This window comes from Aphanomyces astaci (genome assembly GCF_000520075.1).
Source record: "Aphanomyces astaci strain APO3 unplaced genomic scaffold supercont1.51, whole genome shotgun sequence".
Taxonomy (NCBI): Eukaryota; Oomycota; class Saprolegniomycetes; order Saprolegniales; family Verrucalvaceae; genus Aphanomyces; species Aphanomyces astaci.
In genome coordinates, this window is record NW_009798314.1 from 1 (window position 1) to 21,182 (window position 21,182).

At 50.6% G+C, this 21,182-nt stretch overlaps 9 protein-coding genes across 13 annotated transcripts; 3 read left to right on the forward strand and 6 right to left on the reverse strand.

Annotated features, from left to right (window-relative positions):
- Positions 1 to 504: 504 nt before the first annotated feature.
- H257_13754 (hypothetical protein) lies at positions 505 to 1,568 on the forward strand. Its single transcript, XM_009841398.1, has 4 exons — positions 505 to 696; positions 749 to 931; positions 989 to 1,135; positions 1,199 to 1,568. The coding sequence occupies exons 1-4, from the start codon at positions 576 to 578 to the stop codon at positions 1,513 to 1,515; spliced, it is 768 nt and encodes a 255-aa protein (XP_009839700.1). The 5' UTR covers positions 505 to 575; the 3' UTR covers positions 1,516 to 1,568.
- A 204-nt stretch (positions 1,569 to 1,772) lies between these two features.
- On the reverse strand, positions 1,773 to 5,543 carry H257_13755 (hypothetical protein). 3 transcript variants are annotated; one of them, XM_009841399.1, is made up of 8 exons: positions 5,293 to 5,543; positions 4,837 to 5,239; positions 4,697 to 4,766; positions 3,941 to 4,077; positions 3,397 to 3,633; positions 2,863 to 3,012; positions 2,545 to 2,793; positions 1,773 to 2,069 (listed from the first exon to the last, which is right to left on the reverse strand). In XM_009841399.1, the coding sequence occupies exons 1-8, from the start codon at positions 5,472 to 5,474 to the stop codon at positions 1,908 to 1,910; spliced, it is 1,590 nt and encodes a 529-aa protein (XP_009839701.1). In that variant the 5' UTR covers positions 5,475 to 5,543; the 3' UTR covers positions 1,773 to 1,907. The 3 variants fall into 3 exon arrangements, with proteins under 3 accessions (XP_009839701.1, XP_009839703.1, XP_009839702.1); XM_009841401.1 differs by having other exon boundaries at positions 1,773 to 2,087; XM_009841400.1 differs by lacking the exon at positions 1,773 to 2,069 and having other exon boundaries at positions 2,320 to 2,793.
- An 846-nt stretch (positions 5,544 to 6,389) lies between these two features.
- On the reverse strand, positions 6,390 to 7,489 carry H257_13756 (40S ribosomal protein S2). The gene has a single exon (XM_009841402.1). The coding sequence runs from the start codon at positions 7,414 to 7,416 to the stop codon at positions 6,628 to 6,630; it is 789 nt and encodes a 262-aa protein (XP_009839704.1). The 5' UTR covers positions 7,417 to 7,489; the 3' UTR covers positions 6,390 to 6,627.
- A 586-nt stretch (positions 7,490 to 8,075) lies between these two features.
- Positions 8,076 to 9,165, forward strand: H257_13757 (hypothetical protein). Its single transcript, XM_009841403.1, has 3 exons — positions 8,076 to 8,342; positions 8,411 to 8,637; positions 8,694 to 9,165. Exons 1-3 carry the CDS (start codon positions 8,100 to 8,102, stop codon positions 9,049 to 9,051), a joined length of 828 nt encoding a protein of 275 aa, XP_009839705.1. The 5' UTR covers positions 8,076 to 8,099; the 3' UTR covers positions 9,052 to 9,165.
- Positions 9,166 to 9,679: 514 nt separating this feature from the next.
- H257_13758 lies at positions 9,680 to 12,697 on the reverse strand. 2 transcript variants are annotated; one of them, XM_009841405.1, is made up of 8 exons: positions 11,785 to 12,697; positions 11,500 to 11,687; positions 11,326 to 11,442; positions 11,150 to 11,244; positions 11,013 to 11,090; positions 10,421 to 10,953; positions 10,176 to 10,294; positions 9,680 to 10,099 (listed from the first exon to the last, which is right to left on the reverse strand). In XM_009841405.1, exons 1-8 carry the CDS (start codon positions 12,589 to 12,591, stop codon positions 9,748 to 9,750), a joined length of 2,289 nt encoding a protein of 762 aa, XP_009839707.1. In that variant the 5' UTR covers positions 12,592 to 12,697; the 3' UTR covers positions 9,680 to 9,747. The 2 variants fall into 2 exon arrangements, with proteins under 2 accessions (XP_009839707.1, XP_009839706.1); XM_009841404.1 differs by having other exon boundaries at positions 10,176 to 10,953.
- Positions 12,698 to 12,737: 40 nt separating this feature from the next.
- Positions 12,738 to 13,465, reverse strand: H257_13759 (hypothetical protein). The gene has a single exon (XM_009841406.1). It carries the CDS (start codon positions 13,395 to 13,397, stop codon positions 12,924 to 12,926), a length of 474 nt encoding a protein of 157 aa, XP_009839708.1. The 5' UTR covers positions 13,398 to 13,465; the 3' UTR covers positions 12,738 to 12,923.
- A 185-nt stretch (positions 13,466 to 13,650) lies between these two features.
- On the reverse strand, positions 13,651 to 15,211 carry H257_13760 (hypothetical protein). Its single transcript, XM_009841407.1, has one exon. The coding sequence runs from the start codon at positions 15,179 to 15,181 to the stop codon at positions 13,793 to 13,795; it is 1,389 nt and encodes a 462-aa protein (XP_009839709.1). The 5' UTR covers positions 15,182 to 15,211; the 3' UTR covers positions 13,651 to 13,792.
- A 2,135-nt stretch (positions 15,212 to 17,346) lies between these two features.
- On the forward strand, positions 17,347 to 18,891 carry H257_13761 (hypothetical protein). Its single transcript, XM_009841408.1, has one exon. The coding sequence runs from the start codon at positions 17,370 to 17,372 to the stop codon at positions 18,762 to 18,764; it is 1,395 nt and encodes a 464-aa protein (XP_009839710.1). The 5' UTR covers positions 17,347 to 17,369; the 3' UTR covers positions 18,765 to 18,891.
- A 695-nt stretch (positions 18,892 to 19,586) lies between these two features.
- Positions 19,587 to 21,127, reverse strand: H257_13762. Of its 2 annotated transcripts, XM_009841409.1 has the most exons (5): positions 20,891 to 21,127; positions 20,539 to 20,818; positions 20,391 to 20,484; positions 19,935 to 20,275; positions 19,587 to 19,883 (listed from the first exon to the last, which is right to left on the reverse strand). In XM_009841409.1, exons 1-5 carry the CDS (start codon positions 21,098 to 21,100, stop codon positions 19,735 to 19,737), a joined length of 1,074 nt encoding a protein of 357 aa, XP_009839711.1. In that variant the 5' UTR covers positions 21,101 to 21,127; the 3' UTR covers positions 19,587 to 19,734. The 2 variants fall into 2 exon arrangements, with proteins under 2 accessions (XP_009839711.1, XP_009839712.1); XM_009841410.1 differs by having other exon boundaries at positions 20,391 to 20,818.
- Positions 21,128 to 21,182: the final 55 nt, after the last annotated feature.

The following is a 21,182-nucleotide window of genomic DNA, read 5'->3' on the forward strand; positions in this document are numbered from 1 at the left end:
TGTGAAATATCTGGTATTGTTATAATCAACTCTCACTTGACATCGGTCAAGCTGGAGGCTGTGGGAAACGACGTACGCAGCCATCCTCGGCGACATAAGCCAGGATGAAGTGATGTCTTCCGAAGGAGACGAGTTTTGGTGCACGACGACTTTGTATTCGTTTCGGACTGTTCAAAACGTATGGACTCCAACCTTTGGCACGACGCTTTTTGGAAAAGTACACGCTACCAGTACATTCCATGAGAACACCGTTACTATTTTTTATATTTACTACTACTACGTAGTACTAGTTATTACTGTTAAACATAAATACATTGACTCCGGAGTAATAACGAAATATACCAGCAAAAGTTAATAAGACATAGCTACTATAATAGAACATAACCAGATACGGTGCGCGGCGATTGCAGATATTTAGCAAGCCTGAAGTGATCTCAAACGTGCCAAAAAGCGTTCACACTTTCGTCAAACCCGACCAATTCGCCAATCTAAAAATAGGTTCGGCAAAATTCACCGACTTGTTGGCGGTCAACCGACAACTACTGGTCAAGTACCATTGCATATACACTCCACAAATGAACATGACATCGGAATACATTGCCAACGCCGTGGCTGCCGAAAGCGCAATGGACGTCCCGGAAGCTCTAATTCAATATGCACAAGCCATCGCCGCCATCAACTCCAACTTGGCTACGTGTAGGTCATACAGTGTGGTGTTGATCTCATTTACGTATACAACTTTGACTAGGCAAAGACCCTGTACAGCGACGACAGCTGCAGGAAGCTGCAACCACGTGCCAGCAACACCTCCAAGCCTTGGCACGTTCCCAAGGCACCCGTCGTGACGTGGCGCAGCCACAACACCGCAACAGTGACCTGAAAGATATGGACGTGCTCCGCACCGCCATGGGCGCGTCGACCACTGCCAGAAGTAAGCTAAAATACGACGCATGCGCATGTTGACATGGGAAACTTTTTTTCGGATTAGACGGACTGTCGCAAGCGGGGGGCGCCAAAGTTATGATGGGAAGTGCGGCTGCTGCTGCGGGAGTTGGCCTTGTCATTGCTGGACCCGTGGGTAGCGTCCTCGGGGCCGCAGGGGGGGCTGTCATGGCAGCCCAGGGCGGCACATCCGGTGCAGTCCTAGAGTTTCCTTGCTGAAGCTGACAACATGAAAACGTCATTTTTGTTGTTGCAGGGGAGTTGGCGCGAGCGACGGGCCAGCTGGTCGCCGCGTCTTACGACAAGGCCAAGGCAGCGAATGAAAGGTACCATATGACCGACAAGGTCAAGGCTGGCGTCGTGAAAGCCACGGCGACGGCCAAACACTTGGACGATACGTATCACATCCAAGCCAAAGCGACCAGTTTGGCTCGCGGGGGGCTCGGACGGCTGTCGTCGTTCAACGACAAACACCACGTCACAGACCGAGTGGCCAAGAGTACGTTGAGTGGTCTGCAAGGGCTGACAAAAGCACTGGGATCGCCTTCGAAATCGTCACACGAGACCCACTAGCAAGGGTAGTATGCGAAACAACCAAACTCCAAGTCAGTTGCTTATACTTTCCATTCAACAACTTCAGGAATGAGTGAGGAGGAGAAAGGGGGGGGCGCCCACTGCCTGCTTGCTGGCTTACAACGTGAATCTGTGCACGGCTAGTATTTGACAGTAGAGCTGGGACTGTATCTATATAACCAACAACACCACGATACAACCACATGCCATATATACTAGTACTAAGTACTAGTACGTATGTTACGCGTATGCATATATTTAAAATAAATATATACTTGAAGTATTAGTTCTATCTAAAACAGTATTAACAAGTTGAGAAGAATTATAACATCTACAGTACTACTATGGTGGAATATCATGCTTCTATGTCGTGTATATCTAGCACGACTAGACTACGGCGGTGAATTTTGGTGGTGAGTCAGCAGCACACTCTTGAGCACTTGGATAGACTGGACCATTTCGTGGTACAGCGTCATGTTGGCGTGGGCTCTCGGCTTGAGTAGCTCGAGATTGCGATCGAGCAGCTTGTGCACAACCATGGGGGGCAGCGGGACCTGGTCATCTGTCGTCATCTAACCATGCCCACCACACACATCCAGTGATTGATGAATCCACATATTACATGTACAAACCAGCAGCAGAATGCATATACATGTATATTCTGTCGATTTGATCACTAGATTACTCGTATGTAGTTTGACATACCCCGACAAATAATACCGTATTTGTCGTTGATGTGCACCATGAAAAAATATAATATACATGAATATAATTAATTATATACCATAATAGTCATCTGACATTAATTCGTATACCAATGGAAGAATATTTAAATCAATCGTTCAAGATTGAATATATATCTACTATATACATGGTGCAAAGGTACGAGTCAAACTCGTACCGGGTAGATAGATATACAGTACAGTAAAGACTCACTCCACTGCCAATATACATACATATAAAAATATCATACCACTCCAAGCACCATTGGTATCTACTTTCTTAACATATATATATATATATGAATACCTTGGCCACGGCACATTGCAATGTCAGCACCATGTCCATGCAACTCATGATGAGCTCGGACGTGGCAAGCTGGGGCATCTGGAGTGTATCCTTGCACCGTTCGTCCATTGTGAGCCGTCGGATCGTACCCGCCACGAGGTTCCTCGACCGCTCGTGCGCAGCATGCATGTACTGGTGCGCCCACTCGAGCTGCTGGACGTTCAGAGCGGCGTCGGCGGCGTCATCCTGAAGACGCTGGTCCTCCACGGCCTACCTCGCACCATCACATTTTGGTCGGTAACTGGCTCTCGAACGCGATACAGTATAGGGAGGTTGTACATGGTGAGGGGAAGGCAATTGCATGCGATACAGTGCCGACGCGAGCATGTGATTGGTCGTGTCTAGGTTCACGAGCACCCATGCATATTGAGACTGGAACTGCTGCACGACGTCGTTTTCGTCGGCTACGTCGGTGTTTGGAAGGGCAATCTATATTTATACATACTATATCCTTAGTGTTTGTGTGTTTCGGCCTCCAACTGTATACTTCGAAGCACAGTATATATGTTATCAAGTCGATTTTCGAAATATTCGAGTGGGTGCTCTATCGAATATGAGCAGCAGACTAACCAAATCGGTAGACAATCGATGAGCGACCAATCAAAACCCACATCACAAATCAAGTGGCCAATCAAATTATCCACTTACCAACTTCGAATTAGTGTGTGAATGAAATTAGTGTGACACTGACGATGGTTCCATACAAAAGTCAGTACAAAGAATCGATCGATAGATTTTTGGCAAAGAATCAGCATAAAACTCCAAATTTTGGGTAAAAGGACAATATATATATATATATATACACGGACGCACCGACATGGTGGCAGCTTGGTCGTTCATCCGGCTTAGGTGCATCACAAGTTGCTCCTTTCGTTGCAGCAACGCTGTCACAGCCCGCATGGCCATCCCTGTCGCGTCGGCCAAGTCTCCACCGCCATGTTGATCATACTCCAGCGGAAACGAAGGCGCGACGTCGGCTTTGGGCGTTGCTTGCTGCCAGTATAACAGCGACATGTCGGTGATCCCGTGGCTGTCGTCGTGTCGAAGCAACTACCCAATCATCATCCAGAATCAACTCTATATCTCGAACTTGGCCAATCATAGACTACTATTGTCAAGTCGATTTTCGAAATTGGAAAGTTTGGGTGGTCAATCGAATGTGCGCAGCAAAACTAACCAAGTCGAAGGCACACAATCGACCAATCAAAACCCACGAATCAAGTGGCCAATCAAATTATCCACTGTTCGACCACATATTCAACATCAAAATAGTGTGTGACTGAAATTAGTGTGATTTTACATAAACAATCGATAGATATTTGGCAACACAAAAATTTGGGGAAAAGAAAGACAATACCATCACGGATGTATCCGGACATCGCAGGATTTCCTTGTGGTCGGCGGCAAATGGCAGTAGCACGTCGTACGCGTTGTCGTGGACATGCACGGCGCAGACGACGCCGACGCACAGGTGGCGGGATTTTGGATGGAGGACTACATCATCATGCAAGTATATAAGGAACAGGCGGGCGGGGAGGAGGGAAGGAATGAATGATGCTATTAATATCTATTGTCGATTTGATAGTACAAATTTGGGGAAGGGGTGCAATCGACCAAACCGATCTGATTGGTTGAATTTCATTGAGAATATTTTGATTGGCTAATAATGTTGAGCTTATCTGAGGTAGCCAATCAAATCGATTTAAATTCCAACGAGAAACCACGCCACAACATGACATTTCACTCGAAAGCACAATATGGTCAATATATCACTTGATTCAAACAAACTATCAGGAGTGAGTGGGGTGCGCTGGATCGAATGAATATATGAGCAGCAGCACACCAAATATATATCGGCAGACAATCGATCGACCAATCAAAACCCAGATCAAGAATCAAGTAGCCAATCAAATCCATTCCTGGTTTGACCACCACGTCAACATCGACTTCTTCGTGTGTGAATTCAATTCGGATGATCGTTACATACAAAAGTCAGTACAAACAATCGATACAAAAGTCAGCACAAACAATCGATCGAAAAAAATATATTTTGGGTAAAAGGACAATATATATATATATATATATATATATATGATGACGCTGGGGGATATACCTCGGACGTGGGCCCCGACCTTGAGGGGGCTGTATATTTTGTATGGGAACCGAATATCGACGGGAAATTCCTAAAAAAAGTCCCACGTAAGAAGCTAGACTTACTTTTGGACGGAATCATGTGATGCAAGGGCGACGTACGTTCATGCGTTGCGCGTACCGCACGACGTTGCGATACCGAAGCAGCTTTTGCCGCTCTTCCTTGAGGAACGTGGCGCTGAAGCGTCGTGGATGACCCATGGATCCACGGATCGCAGACCATTCCGTACGTTTGGCGCGCTGGAAGTGACCCATGTTCATTTGCACGAGGCAGTCATGGAACTCGCTGTGGGCAAAGAATTCGTCGTCGATGGCGGCAGAGAACGAGCGGACGTATTGGACGTTGTTCCGTCGAGACACCTTTCTACGCGACGAAGATGCTGCCACCACCTGCTGCTGTTGTTGTTTCTCGGCAGCCTCGGATTCCCACGCCGCTTGCGCATCGTAGTGGTCGGTGAGAATGGCATACAAGCCCTCGTCCGTGGCCATGGGGAGGGACAAGAATCTGAAAATATTACATCGTTATGCAAGGTTGCACGAAAGACGTACGATTCATACCCTTTGTGCATTTGAATGAGTGCGCGCACCATATCGGGCGTCCGTTGAGGCAGCTCCGTCGACACTGCCGCGACAACACGATCAAGGGAAGCCGTTGTGGCATCATGTTGTCGCCACAGTGAAAAGAACTCTGTCACTTCCGACTCCGTCCATCTCGGCCCCAAACGTTCGCTCCACCCCATGCTCTCGGTCGCAACTTGCCAACTCTCCTGCCGTAGCGCGCGGCACTACTCGTACTTTTTGAAATATCGTGATGAAAAAACCTGTACCAGTTGATCGTTCATTCCTCATGAACTTTCAAGAGTTTATATTAATGCAAGTTAAAGCCAATCAAAGAGGGCTATTCAACGCTTTTTAGCCAATCAAAGAAGGCTATAGATCTCTTTTTAGCCAATCACATTGGATCTACATTTTGATTGCTATGGTTGCAAGAAAGCTAGAAACGGAACAGGCCAAATCTTTTGCCCTACGTTTTTCTATTTAACCTATATGTTTTGGGGTAAACCCTACTTGGGAAAAGCGTTAAACAGTAATCTGCCAGGTTAAATCATGTGGTTCCAATTCACAATTGACGAAAAAATGAGAGCTATTATGTTAGTTTACAGTTACTACAACAGAAATGTATGGGCTCGGACGTAATTTGGCCATCCCTTACGTCTTGACGTTTGTATGGGCCAGTTATCCGTACTCTTTATCCGTACGTAGATTCCTATCATTATCCAAGGTTTGTCGAGATGCATCGTTTTGTGGTTAATTTGCCAGGAAAAAATAATACTGCACATATTGTCGATTTGATACAAATTTGGGGAGGGTGCAATCGAATCGCGCCGACGGAACCGATCCACAATCGATCTGATTGGTTGAATTTCATTGAGAAGGTTTTGATTGGCTAATAATTTTGAGCTCATCTGAAGTAGCCAATCAAATCGATTTAAATTCCAACGAGAAACCACACCACAACACGAAATTTCACTCGAAAGCACAATAGTATAACACTCTAAAAGTGCTCAAAATATCGTCGTTTGTAGCGTTTGTAGGCTTGTTGCACCATAGTATGGGAAGGCAGGCAGGAGTCCTCCTGCGTAACACGATCAACGTCGAGCAGTCCATACATTAATAAACGTCAAAAGCCAACAGAAAAGCGTTGAAACGAAGAGATGTGTTGGGTCGCCACCACGCAGCGCAGCGTTGCCGCTTTCCCAACCTCTCCACTCCTTCTCCTTCCATGCCAACCTCTTCTACGTCTACCAATCTACTTGCCAAGGGTCGACACCTACGCACCGTAGCGCTCGTCCAATCGCGCTTTCCCTTGAGCTCTCGTCAACATGTGACCGTTTACTTCTTGACAAAGGCCTTGCTCAAGTAGTCCGAGTGCTCTTGGTAAGGAGTAGATTGGAACTTGGTCGCGGTCCAGAGGTCCGGGGTCAAGTACGCGTACGTCGCGCGCAACGCGTAAAACGTAGCCTTGACGAAGTTACCCAACGTACGGGTGTGGCCGCGCGCCGACGTGTAGCAATCTTCGATACCAGCCATGCCCAACAGCTTCTTGGGGGCAGGGGCAGCGCACAAACCGGTACCACGGGGAGCCGGGATGAGGCGCACGCGCACAGAGCCGCACTTGCCAGTCACCTTGTTGCACACGGTGTGGGGAAGACCAGACATCTTACCCCAGTATCCGCGGCGGACGGGGACCAAGTTCATCTTGGCGTTGATGATGGCACCGCGGATGGCGGTGGCCACTTCCTTGGCGCACTTGACGCCGAGGCCGACGTGGCCGGCGTGGTCGCCCACAGCGACGAACGCCTTGAAGCGGGTGCGTTGACCGGCGGTGGTTTGCTTTTGCACGGGCATGATCTTCATCACTTCGTCCTTCAAGCGGTCCTTGAGGAAGTAGTCGACGATCTCGGATTCCTTGACCGCCAACGAGTAGAGGAAGATTTGTTCCAACGACTCGATCTTGCCGTCCTTGACGAGGCGGCCGAGCTTGGTCACAGGGGTCCAGCCTTCCTTGTCGCCGTCGCGACCGCGGCCACGACCGCGACCACGGCCACGGCCACGGTCACCACCACGGCCACGGCCGCGGCCAAATCCACCACGTTCACCTCGAGGAGCAGCGTCAGCCATGTTAATTACTTGAACTTTGTTGGACGATTCAATAAGTGACTGCCGCTGTCCAATGTCGCGGTGGGAACCACCAGTGCCAATCCACCAATCGACGCGATCAATCAGGATATTTCGTTGATTGGTGGAATATTAGCGAATCATACCGCAATAATTGAAGAAGCGGGGATTGGTGGGTTTTCAGCGAATCGTTACCCGACGACAGGGTCTTTTCCAAATTAACTGAAAAAAATGCCTGTTAGTGAAGACAATGTTACCATGCTTCCAACTTAACGGTATCGCTACTGTCGTGGTGTGTCATCTTCACGTTGAAATCCAGGTACATTTAATGTACCTGGATATGTACAGTACAGCTTTGATCTCCGCTACGACGAGCAATTCCATGACATACAGTGTCATACCTCGTCGCATTCATGTAGCAAATGCATCGATGTACTACGACGCCATATTGCCATATCAATACAAGCCAAGTAGAAAGCAGTAGCTTTCAAATAGCCCAAAGCTCCACAGTTGCCCAAGAAACCACCCAAGCGGGGCTGATGTCGCGAGATTTCTGGGCATAGGGGCATGACGATGAACAGTACCCCAGCTGCAATCAGGGAATTTCTCGGCGATATCTGATCCCACATGAAACGGCGGCGTTCACAGTCTATTCTTGTGACCTTTTCCAGTGCAACAAGCTTGAAATGGCACCGGAACCGTTGATGACGACCGACCTTTCGTGCCAGCACAATGAAGCGGACGCCATCATGCTCCTGGAGGAATCGCTGCCGTTGGATCCTTTGGACCAGCCCTACTACGACGCAGTGGCCAACGCGTGCGGCAGCGACGCGAGTCCTGTGTTTTGCATGCGACTGGCGCGGGCTTATCGCAGTGAAAAGAAAGCGGCGCGCATGGGCAAGACCGTCGCGGAAGCCAAAAAAGTCATGGTATGTCCTCGTTCTTGGAGTGGTTGGTTGTTGTCAGCGTACGTCATGCAACGAACGATATGCTATAGGAGTGGCGACTCGAGCACAGCGCAGACACGATCTTGGGCGTCGAGCTGGATAAGACGCATCTCTTTCGACAGAGTTGGCCCACGGTGTTGTGTGGTGAAGACTACTACGGGCACGTCGTGAGCGTCGAGCGGGCTGTGGACATCGACCTCGCGACCTTTCAGTCCAAGTTTACTGTGAACGAGGTGCTCGTGCATCGCCTGCAGCACTTGGAGCGCATTCAAGCCCAGTACGACCAAACATGCATGTCCCATGTTGTTGTTCTTATATCGGGGGCCACGGTAGCCTCGCCGCGGCGTCGCAACGAACGGGCCGACGCATTTACAAGCACATTTGCGTATTCGACCTCGGCGGCGTCGGGCTCAAGCACCTCACGCCCACGGTCATCGGGTACATCCAGCCGCTGTTCGCGCTCGGCCAGCAGTACTACCCCGAGTCGCTCTTTCGCATGTACCTTGTGAACGCGCCGTTTGTGTTTTGGGGCGCGTGGAAGGTGCTGTCGGCGCTGATCGACCCCGACACCCGCGACAAGATCCAAATCTTCACGTCGCCCGCCAAGTTTTGCACCGCCGCCCAAGCGCAGGGCATCCCTCTGACGTCCATTCCGACCTCTCTTGGGGGACTGCACGCTGCACCAACGTAATAGTAACAGCTTGCACGGACTATTGGTATTTTATTCTATTGATATCTTTAGAAGATATTTATATACTCCACAATACGAATAATTTAATAATACATTCCCCATATAGTAGTAGTAACTTGGAGCGTAACATGTCGAGCTTCAATGGCTCTATTGTAGTACCTTGACTTTACGATCCTACACTACTACTATACTACTCCGTACAGCGTAACTACAACTTGCATGTAATATTGTAAAACTATTATATGAATAGATATTCCACAGAATAATATATTAGTATATTCCACAGACCACCGACGGCACCGACGGTAGTAGCATCAACGCGCGGTTCACACATGTTACGGCGGCAACCATCGCAATGCAACACTCAACTCCATGTACTCGGCACCTTTGCCAACCAACCACAGGTACATGTACTTATTACTCATGCCAGGTATGTATTGTCCTTTTACCCAAAATATGGACTTTTGTGCTGATTCGCCAAATCTATCGATCGACTTTTGCATGTAAAGGGCGATTGCAATCACACTAAATGAATTCACACACTATTTAAACGTTGCAGAGGGTTTCCTGCAATCTGATTGGATAAACCCTTCTGTCGATTCTTCTGTACAGTTGTTAAACACAACAATATCGAGCGTATTACTACAGTATATTGGCAACATCAACCTCAACGCTAGGAACTGTGCACGTTGTCCACTACTTTTTGGCCGCGTTCAAGACAACTTGGTCGAGGATCTGCTTGAATGCAGATGCAGCGCTGGAGGTGGGGTACGCCTCGAGGAAGCTCACGCCTTCTTCGCATGCTTGCGTGAGCTTTTGATCCAGCGGCAACCGGCCCAGAAACGGCACATTGAATGCATGGGCCATGGCTTCGCCGCCGCCGGCCGCGGGCGGAAACACTTGCAAATGGACGGCCAGCGACAGAAGCTCGGGCGCTTTGGCTCGGAGGACGTCGAGCACGTGCTGGGTCTGGTCTACAGATGTGACAGGGTCGACAAAGTTGCACCGTGCCAAGTGTTGCTGCAACCCCGCCATGTTTTCAACCACCCTGAACAACGTAGATATTATATTTGAGAGGTTTGTGTAGAATGCATGTATGTATGGGTTGTGGGAGGGTACCGTACCCGAGGATCGGCACGTTGGTCTTCTTGCAAAAGTTGAGTTCCTTGCGCACGTCCGCCATCGCGACTTCCTGCGGCGTCGTTACCACGACCGCGCCATCGATTTGCGCATCCTTCAGATACTACAACGAACGATGTATGTTTCAGAATGAATGGAGCCTTCATGGTCCAAGGACGTTTGAATATGGGGAACCAATCGATGATGGACGACGTGACATGGCGAGGCACATAAGAACAATGGTATCTACCTGGACGATGCTAATGTGTTCGTCGGATGTACCAGGCGGCGTGTCGATGATCAAGTAGTCCAGGTCTCCCCAATGCACGTCCGTGAGGAACTGCTTGATGAGCCCGCTCTTCTTGGGGCCGCGCCAAATGATCGCGTCGTCCGCGTTCGGGAGCATGAACCCAATCGACATCACGCCCAGGTTGTCGTCGACGTACACAGGGGACCACCCTTCGTTGCTCTGGTGAACTTCTTGGCCTTGCAGACCCAACATGCGCGGGACGCTTGGACCCGTGATGTCGACGTCCAACAATCCGACTTGGAACCCCTTTTGCGCCAGACCAAACGCCAACTGACAGCTGATCGTGGACTTGCCAACCCCGCCTTTCCCACTAAGCACCAGAATCTTGTGCTTGACACGACTCAAGTGGTCTTTGACCGTCGCCACGGTCGGGTCGGGCAACTTGGTCGCGCCGCTCGCACATAGCGACTGGTTTGGGCAACCTGCGCACCCGGAGGCCTTTCCTGCTTCGTCGCTCTGCGTGCCAACGCAACCTGCATCATGCACGCGTCATGAGAGGAGGAAGATGGACCTGGCGACCGTACGTACATACCTTGATTCGCATCGGTGGGTTTGTCCATCGTGGCGAATTCGAAATGGTTGCAAGGAAGGGCAAGATTCCGGATACGAACTATGATATCCGGTCCGTCCCATCTGGAACGTTCTTTGTAGATGCACAACATGTATTACCGAGAAGCGTTAGTTGATGGGGAGGATAAGGAAGGGAAGGCCAAGAGAGAGCTACTAGCATGCGTCGCCCCCGACGTAGCCCAAGTGTCCGAAACCTGGGATAGGGGTACATGGCTTATATGACTCGTCGTTCGTTCATTTAGTAACATTCAGCTTTATTTGACACACAACTCTACCCAAACACAGCTTTCATTTTGCCGAGGGCGACCAGCGTGATCCACAAGATGCCCACGCCAATAGACAACACGGCAGAGAACACGTTGATGCGGAACGCAATGATCGTCGACCGTTGGCTATGTACAATCGTCGCCCGTGAGCAATCGAGTTAAAGACAGCAAGTCATGACGTACCCCAGACGAGACGTGAGTTCTCCATACAGCGCCGCAAACAGGCCCATGATAATGATGGACGTGAGGCAAAACGTTCCGAGGTACACCATCGAGCGCAGCCAGTTGTGGTACCGGACGGCGGGCATGACGCCGAGGATACCGCCCGGACCGGCGATGCCGTGAATGATGCCGACGATGAGGGCCGTGGCCTACATGTTGCAAGAACAGACGTCAACAATTCACAATCCAAAGAACGAAATTGGCGGTTTCACTTTCCAATTCGACCAATTTTGGAGAGAAATGTACCTTTTGAGTCGTGGGGTTGTCCATGTTGACGCGGGGCACACACCGCCGCCATCGCCGACGATAGTCGTGCGCGTTGGACCGGCCCTTGGCGAGCGGGACGTTGTCGTCGTCACCGCTGCCATCGTCACCACTTGCACTGTCGTCGTCGTCGCGTTGGATGTGCGATGACGTTGTTGAGGACGCGATTTCCAAGGTGTCCGCGTCGCTGACTTCACTGTTGTCGTTGAAGGAGGAAACACTTGCGTCGTCCACCTGGACCGCGGGGATGAGTTTCGTCTGTGACGATTTGACGGAGGGCGAAGGAGACTGTTCCGAGGACGGATCGGTTGGCGGCGAGGACGCGGATGGGAGGTCGGAAGCGTCACTGCTCCTACCGGTGCTGCTGAGACGGCATGGAACTTCTTCGTACGGACGCTGCTTGCATGTACAAGTGCTGGGCGTTCCTCCATGCGCATGCCCCTGATGATCCGGGTCGTGGAATTTCTTGTGCGCGCTGTAGATACCGTACACGCCAAGCGCGATCATAAACACCCCCACGACGACTTCCGTGACGATATCGAGCTTCTCCAGGTTGAGGCTGTCGTCAAGAAGAATGAAGATCAAGGCCATGATGATGAGCCCGATGCTGTGGCCGCAGCCCCAGCGCACACCGAGGGCAAACGAACGCCACGACGACCCGGCACTCAGCGTCGCCAACGCGCTCAAGTGGTCAGGGCCTGATAGGACGTGGAACACGCCAAAACCAAGCGCCGTCGCCACTAGCTTCCCCATCGAGCTCGATTGATCGACGGCATGAATGGGTTGCATGATTGTCGGACACAGACGTTGTTGCCACTTGCACTGGCAAGTCGGATGATCATTTTCAACGGAATATCCGAATATCTGGAGAAAAAGCCCAAATTTCAATAAAAAATGGATGTTTTGGGTAGGATACTTACATTCCGTCGACCAGCCTTTACTATATTGTCGAATTAAATTCTGGTCGTGAAGCTTCGTATTTGAGTGCAATTTTATTCTTTGTTCAAATTAGTGAATATAGCCAATGAGAACACGCGAACCAATGCAAGCAAAAATGGTGTGATCGACGTGGCACGTGACGAACCACGTGCTTCACGCCATGTGCCGCATGAACAAGAGTTCTAGACAAGCACGGTCTTCCCAGCTGCATCGAGAACACCCTTCTTGACGATGATGTTGCCATAGAGACGGGTTTCGCCGGTGGACACGATGGCATACACGGTCTTGGACCGTTCGTAAAACGCAAATCGCTCAAGCCGATCAACCGCGGCTGGCTTGGATGAGCCGTCGACTGTTTGGTACGCGTGATTGAGAATCATTTGGAATTCGTGGACGATAGGAGCATCGTCAGATGAGTGAACTTGCTTCATCACAGCTGCCTGGAACACATCAAACGAGTCCAATGGGAACAGGTGAAGCACAGCCTCGAGCAGGTCCGTCGCTGTCGATCCAGGGAGGTAAACGACCGCACTCACCCCTTGGGACGATGCAGGGAAGTTGGCATCTGCAATGAGAAGCTCATCGCCGTGCCCCATCGACGCCAGGATGGACAGTAGTTGCGGCGTCAATACATTTGGCACTCCTTTCAGCGGCATGACGGAAGCGAATTTGCGGCCTTCGTTAACTGCGAAATAAAACTCAAAAACGTTGTAATATTTCGAAAATTACGAAGTTCATATTCCCATAAATATCTTAATTTATCTAATAATCTGAGTTCTCTGCGATACCAGATGTTCTCTGGACCTCGTGACTGTTGTACATATTCCTTAGTATTTCTTTAATCACCACATTGATTGGAGAAAAGTTCCACTTGATCGAACTGTACCTACTGTACAGTACACTACTGTCGAGACACAACGGGACACTCTGTTAAGCTTATGAAAAATATCGTGCGCAAGATCTACTTAACGTTAGTATATACATGCTGTCGCTATAGACAGCCGCAGCTCCACCTAACTACTACTACGCCTAAACAACTATCCTCTCTGGATTATGCGCCAAACCAGTGGTTCGAGCCAAACTGCCAGCCCACGGTGGCGCCCGACGAAATGCCAAAGAAGAGCGCGAGCACCATGAGCGCGCCGGCCGACTCGCGGTCCTCTTGCGGCACCAGGCGCGGCCCCAGCGCAAATGTGATCGTGGACAAGATGCCATTGGTCAACCCGATCAACACGTTCAAAAAGAGCTGCCAGAACTGACCGAACGCGCGGGCGTCTTGGAACACAAACAGCGAGTTGGTCGGGCTGGCAAAGGTCACGGGGTCGGCGCCGGGCAGCCCGATGAGGAGCAGCACGAGGAACGCCCAGCGCAGCCACGTCAGGCCAAAGCACCACTTGAGGTCGATGCGCGTGAGCAGCAGCGGCGCCAGCAGTCGGCCGAAGAAGTCGCCGTAGTTGTACGTGGCAATGATGCCGGGGGCGCAATACCAGTTGGCCCACGAAGCGCCGGCGGCGTACTGGAACCCGGACGAGCACCCGATGCCCGGGAACACGGTGAGGGACACGAGGAAGATGATGAACTGCGCCACGAACGGCAGCATGATGACCGTGGTGATGCGCCACAGACGCGCAAGGTGGTTGCCGAGGGTCTCCGAGTTGGCGGCGCGGCGACGGGTCTCGGCGTCGTTGCGCTCGAGAAGGTACTTGACGCCATCGACCTTGATCAGGCGCGTGAACAGGTACATGGCCACGACGCACACGACGATGAGGATGCTAAAGAAGATGTAGAACGACACAGAGTTGATCGACGCCTTGTCTTCCGGGGCGGGGCTCGTGCCGCCCACGAGCAGCCGGATGATCGTGCTCAGCGTGATGTTGATCACGCCGGACGCGCCGTTGCCGATCTGGATGGCGGTCGTGAACGACGAGTCGGGGAACAAGGCCGACAGCGCGTAGAACGCAGACTCGGTGAGCGTGTTGATGGCGCCGATCATGCCGAGCGAGAGCAGCACGAGCGTGGCGCCCGTGCTGGGCGACGTGTTGAACGCTTCTTGGGCCAGGATGATGAGCGCGCACCCGATGAAGAGCACGTACCCGACCATCACGCGAGTCCACATGTTGATCTTCTTGTCCCAGCCAAAGAACAGTTGGAGCGCGTGGCCGACAAACATGGGCCACGTCGACACGGGCGTCGTCAGGTATGCAAAGTTGAAGTCGGCCGCGCTGAACTTGGCCGCGTAGTAGTCTTGCGCCGACAACCCCGAGTAGTACGCCCACAGCACCGACCCGTTCAGGAACAGCAGCGACCACCAGATGAACCGCCGGTGGTCGTGGATGTCGTCCAAGACATGCTGCGGGATCTCGCCGTCCAGGTCCTTGAGCATTGTGGCGTCCTTGTCGGTGGTGGGCGTCGCCAGCGGTACATGTTTGATCTCATCCATGGTCGTCCCTCCTGATGTGATGGAATTCGCAAAATGCAAAGTGGACAACTTCGGTTTTTGGTTGGCTCATAGTTGTTGACTTGGCTTTCTGTATTGGGCAACTTCAACTTGCAACGGTTGATGTTGATACATCGCCATATTATCACTTTATAAGTTGGTGGCCCCATGAGCGCAACAATTAGCTCACGGATTGCTAGCGTTTGTCTATGGCGCGTCGCTTGAATTGGTTGGCCGGGCACCGCCAAAGCGCCAAAGCGCAGGTCGGCCCGGCGGTTTATATAGGCTACGTATTCACCGTACCGGATCATTTAGGTATATCTAAGCTGTAACTTGTGTAAAAAATACGTAGGATTAAACATGATTATGAAGACCCAATTTTTCTTTATGTCAAATATGAAGAGAAATGCTGTTAAATTTTACCAACATAAAGTCGTATCGTGATGGAATTGTCGGGGCGTCAAAAATAAGTCGCTTGTACATGTGTCCACTTGCCCTGCTTACGTACGTCGACTATCAGACTATCTTGACCAACTATCTTTGTCGACACAACTCTGCTGTATACTTCGTATTTCGATATGGGCAGGTAGGCGGCCCCGCAAATAGCACACTGGCACAGTGGTGGCAGCACTTTTGGGACATGCATTGCTTTGCGCACCCTCGATCTAGGAAGAAGAGGGCGATCATTGGAGATCCGTACGATTCGCTGATTCAACATGCGTGTTTTGTCAATTTGAAAAAAGTGCAAACTGGATGTGTCGTAGTATGATCGGTCAATATGTGCGTACATACGGGGCAGTAGCGGTCCCATGCATTACGCAACTTCATGATACTTGAACTTTATTGATGATGTGCCATTTGTCGCAAAGGTTCTGAAATGAGCAATCACACGTCCCGATAATTCTTAGTTTTTGACTACAGTTGACTGCGTGATACGAGACCAATACTACTGTAGTATGAGACTAAATATATAGTCGATGGTATTTCATTCACCCAACGCCGTGGCCCCATCATGTAGATTCTACATCGAGGACCCCCGCCACCGCGACTCGACTTGAAACCGATGTGATGACTCACCCCCCATAAGGGCATCGTCGCAGTGAAGTTGGACGGATCACCAGTGGTCGGATCTTACAGGATACAGCTTGAACCTTGCCCAAATTCTCTGCTCCCTTGCTCTGATTTTGTGATTTCAAGCTTGCATCCCCCGTCTACTGGTAAGTCAAACTGTTCAATATTTTAGATAAAATAAAATAGGCGAATATAACTCTTCGAGACCTGTGGTCGTGTGTGCATTGATTGTTCGCCTCGAGTTTTTTCAAGCATTAAGACGTGACACTTTTTCGGACCCTTCGATGGGGGGTTCCTTTATTCCAAATTGCTAGTAGAATGCCAATTGTTGCAATACAACTTTTTTTGTTTTTCGGAGAATGGTCATAATTCCTGATTGCGACATCCTTTTTGAATCCTGAAGTGCCCTAACAATTGTAGACAATTTTCAGGGCAATCCACCAATTATCAACATGCAATGTATTTCGCACAATTGAGCTGTATACAGCTCTTCATATATGCTATACCTCTATAAAGTGGTGTGCCAATTGTTGACGTATTATTTAACCTTCGGTGTTGTATGGCTACGAGTATGCATATTCAGAGGTTTGTTCTGTGATTGGTGCTTTTCCAATTTAGGGATCAGTGATTGGCTTAGTTTTATACGTCATTAATTGGCACTTTACGTGTTTCTAAAAGCGGAAAATTAATGTAGTTCGTAGGACTTAAAATCATGTCGAAATTCGTATTAGTGTTGATGAAAAATAAAAGGAGTGAAAATATCCATAGGCTGAAAACAGCTCTGAGCCACTTGATTTTATCCAGTTACCACTCAAAACGGAAATCAAATTGCAGATGATTAGTCGAAAAGTTTAGAGTGATTGTTTTCCACCAATCATGGATCGTGGCACGGAACCAAAACTGTACATATACAGGTATGTACTGTATTGTCAACACCAACAAACATGAAGTTGAAGAACCCAACTCACGGTTGAAGTCGCCTGATCCTATCATCCACACACTTCTGGTTTTGTCAAACCTTCCGGATACGTCACAAATGCGAAAGGGCACGACGAAAAGTCACACGAACTGGAACCTTCAACATAATTAATTGTCAACTCGTCATAACGTTAATTTCTCCATGTCGACAAAGAACCTCCCCCTCGTCTCGCCCGACACGGCAACCCAGGCCAAGGACGCCACATTGCTCAAGGACCTGGACGGCGAGATCCCGCAGCATGTCTTGGACGACATCCACGACCACCGGCGGTTCATCTGGTGGTCGCTGCTGTTCCTGAACGGGTCGGTGCTGTGGGCGTACTACTCGGGGTTGTCGGCGCAAGACTACTACGCGGCCAAGTTCAGCGCGGCCGACTTCAACTTTGCATACCTGACGACGCCCGTGTCGACGTGGCCCATGTTTGTCGGCCACGCGCTCCAACTGTTCTTTGGCTGGGACAAGAAGATCAACATGTGGACTCGCGTGATGGTCGGGTACGTGCTCTTCATCGGGTGCGCGCTCATCATCCTGGCCCAAGAAGCGTTCAACACGTCGCCCAGCACGGGCGCCACGCTCGTGCTGCTCTCGCTCGGCATGATCGGCGCCATCAACACGCTCACCGAGTCTGCGTTCTACGCGCTGTCGGCCTTGTTCCCCGACTCGTCGTTCACGACCGCCATCCAGATCGGCAACGGCGCGTCCGGCGTGATCAACATCACGCTGAGCACGATCATCCGGCTGCTCGTGGGCGGCACGAGCCCCGCCCCGGAAGACAAGGCGCCGATCAACTCTGTGTCGTTCTACATCTTCTTTAGCATCCTCATCGTCGTGTGCGTCGTGGCCATGTACCTGTTCACGCGCCTGATCAAGGTCGATGGCGTCAAGTACCTTCTCGAGCGCAACGACGCCGAGACCCGTCGCCGCGCCGCCAACTCGGAGACCCTCGGCAACCACCTTGCGCGTCTGTGGCGCATCACCACGGTCATCATGCTGCCGTTCGTGGCGCAGTTCATCATCTTCCTCGTGTCCCTCACCGTGTTCCCGGGCATCGGGTGCTCGTCCGGGTTCCAGTACGCCGCCGGCGCTTCGTGGGCCAACTGGTATTGCGCCCCCGGCATCATTGCCACGTACAACTACGGCGACTTCTTCGGCCGACTGCTGGCGCCGCTGCTGCTCACGCGCATCGACCTCAAGTGGTGCTTTGGCCTGACGTGGCTGCGCTGGGCGTTCCTCGTGCTGCTCCTCATCGGGCTGCCCGGCGCCGACCCCGTGACCTTTGCCAGCCCGACCAACTCGCTGTTTGTGTTCCAAGACGCCCGCGCGTTCGGTCAGTTCTGGCAGCTCTTTTTGAACGTGTTGATCGGGTTGACCAATGGCATCTTGTCCACGATCACATTTGCGCTGGGGCCGCGCCTGGTGCCGCAAGAGGACCGCGAGTCGGCCGGCGCGCTCATGGTGCTCGCGCTCTTCTTTGGCATTTCGTCGGGCGCCACCGTGGGCTGGCAGTTTGGCTCGAACCACTGGTTTGGCGCATAATCCAGAGAGGATAGTTGTTTAGGCGTAGTAGTAGTTAGGTGGTGCTGCGGCTGTCTATAGCGACAGCATGTATATACTAACGTTAAGTAGATCTTGCACACGATACTTTTCATAACCGAGTATCCCGTTATGTCTACTGTTGTTCGATCAAAACACCATGAAATAAATAACGTAACGATGAGATTAATTATATAATTTAATCTAGTCTTGAATCAATTAGAAGTACTTTATTACTTAACGTTAACGTAGATTTGATATAGTTAAACCCAAACACCAAATACGTTAAATACTAATTTCACCTCCGGATATTATATACGGATAATAGTCACTTACAAAAATCAAGATACATCTCAGCGGCCACCCCTATGGCCAAATATCCAGCGCCCATGTAAAATACCGCTAGGTTAAATATCTATTTCAGGACCAATTCATCACCAATTTTGAATCTGAGACGTAGAATTTCTTCACCACATTGAGATCTATCGATTCTACGTCTGAATTTGCTGAAAGTTTGAGTAATGAATTTGAAATAGAAGTCAGAAAATTTTGTGAAAAGTTGGTAGTTTATAGATGTCGTGCACCATAAGTATTTTGGTAAACTTCGTTTTTCCGGATAATTATTACTTTTTCTGAACGGTATCCGGCAAAATGTTGAAAAAATGGTATTTTTGGCCAAAATAACTTTTCATTCCTGCAAAAGCTATTTTCTACCGGATAAAAACTTATTCGTCCGGAAGTTCGAATAGCTTTAAAAAGACTTCGACGTACTTTTAGCTGTACCCGGTGGAGATGCTCTTAGGTAGGCAACCTCAGCACTATAATAGGAGTATCTATTAATATATGTACTACAGTATTACATGCAGCTGTGACACTGTTTTGCGGATGGCGTTACCAACCACCCCACGCCCCACAAACAGTCGAAGGTATGACAGTATCGCATGGGAATAGAGTTAGTTCTATCGCGTAAACCCTACGACGACAGGAGTTTGCCCGTGTTTAAGTTGAGTGCAGGCCACCACGCTGGCGAGTACGGGAGGAGGCGGAAGCGGCCGTCGTCTGTGACGATGTTCCCGCAGTTCAGGTGCTCCAGCCGTACCATGGCCACGACGGCGTTGACCCCTAAACAAAAAGTTAGACCAACTAACACAAGGAGGTTCTAAGTCCACCTACCTGTGGCCACAGCGACGATCTTGCCAGCCGCCGCATCGTGCGCCATCAGCTTGGTGTCGACTTCCACTGGCGGCGCGACGGCGGTGAGATGTTGCGTCGCCCACGCCAGCCCCGCCGATGCGTCCAAGGAACCCGACGAGCCGAATGGAAATGGCGGCGGTGGCATATCAACTTCTGCAGCAACGGGCACGACCAGACACGGAAGGGTGCGCTTGCGGATGTTGCCCTTGTAATGTGTGCGAGAAATCAGCTCCTGACCGACGTAGCAGCCCTTGGTCATGCTCACGCCATGGAGAAGGTCCAAGTTGTATTCAAGGGGGATGCCATCTCGCCACTCCAACCTAATAGATCGTACTTGTTGAATATCTAAATATCTAAACATATATATATATTTCTTCATGGTTCAGAAACGAAGAAATATTTATACGTCGAAAAGAAAAGAATAGAGAGAGGTACCCGGAACAAGCGCCGAGGACGATGCGGCGGTCCTGCGCGGCCAAATCGCCGACATCTTCGTCCTCTGCCACGACATATTCGGACGGAATGTCCACTACACGAAAGCCAGACAGATGAGAACCAACACAGTGCATGACGAGGCTTGTACAGGAAGCATGCTCGACGGGAAGGATGGCGGTGGACCCAAAGGCGGCGCTGCGGGGGTCCACATACACGACGCCATCGCGGTGTGTTTCGTTTTGATCGGCCGTCCACGATGGAAGGAATGGCGTGGCGGTGGGATCTGCCAACGAAGGTAGGATGGCGTGCGCGCGAACGTAGTCGTGGGCTGCGGAAATGGTCACCTTTGACCGCAGTTTGTACTTTTTCAAGTGCTTGAGCATGTCTTCTTCCGCGGCTGCGTCCACTTTGAGGAAGAGTGCGTCTGTCTATTATGTCGACAACAACAGTCGCATGTCAGGACTATCGTTGGACCCTCAACCCTTGACACATGGACCTACCTCGTGGAGAACAACCTCCGCATCCGTCAACGTGCGTCCCTTGTGGCTCAGGAAGGCGCCGTAGCGCACATCCCCGCGAGTCTTCAAGCCATGGACATCGTTGGTAAAGATGCCTTGAAGAAACTTGAGCGCGTCCGGACCTTCCACGCGAAGCACGCGCGTCCGAGACAGCGCCGTCACGAGCCCGCCGCGATGCAACAAGTGCGTCATCTCTTTGCAACCTGCCACTCACAAAATATACCCGTCACAATGCATATTCATATTGAGAGTACCCCACGGGAGGACATACTTA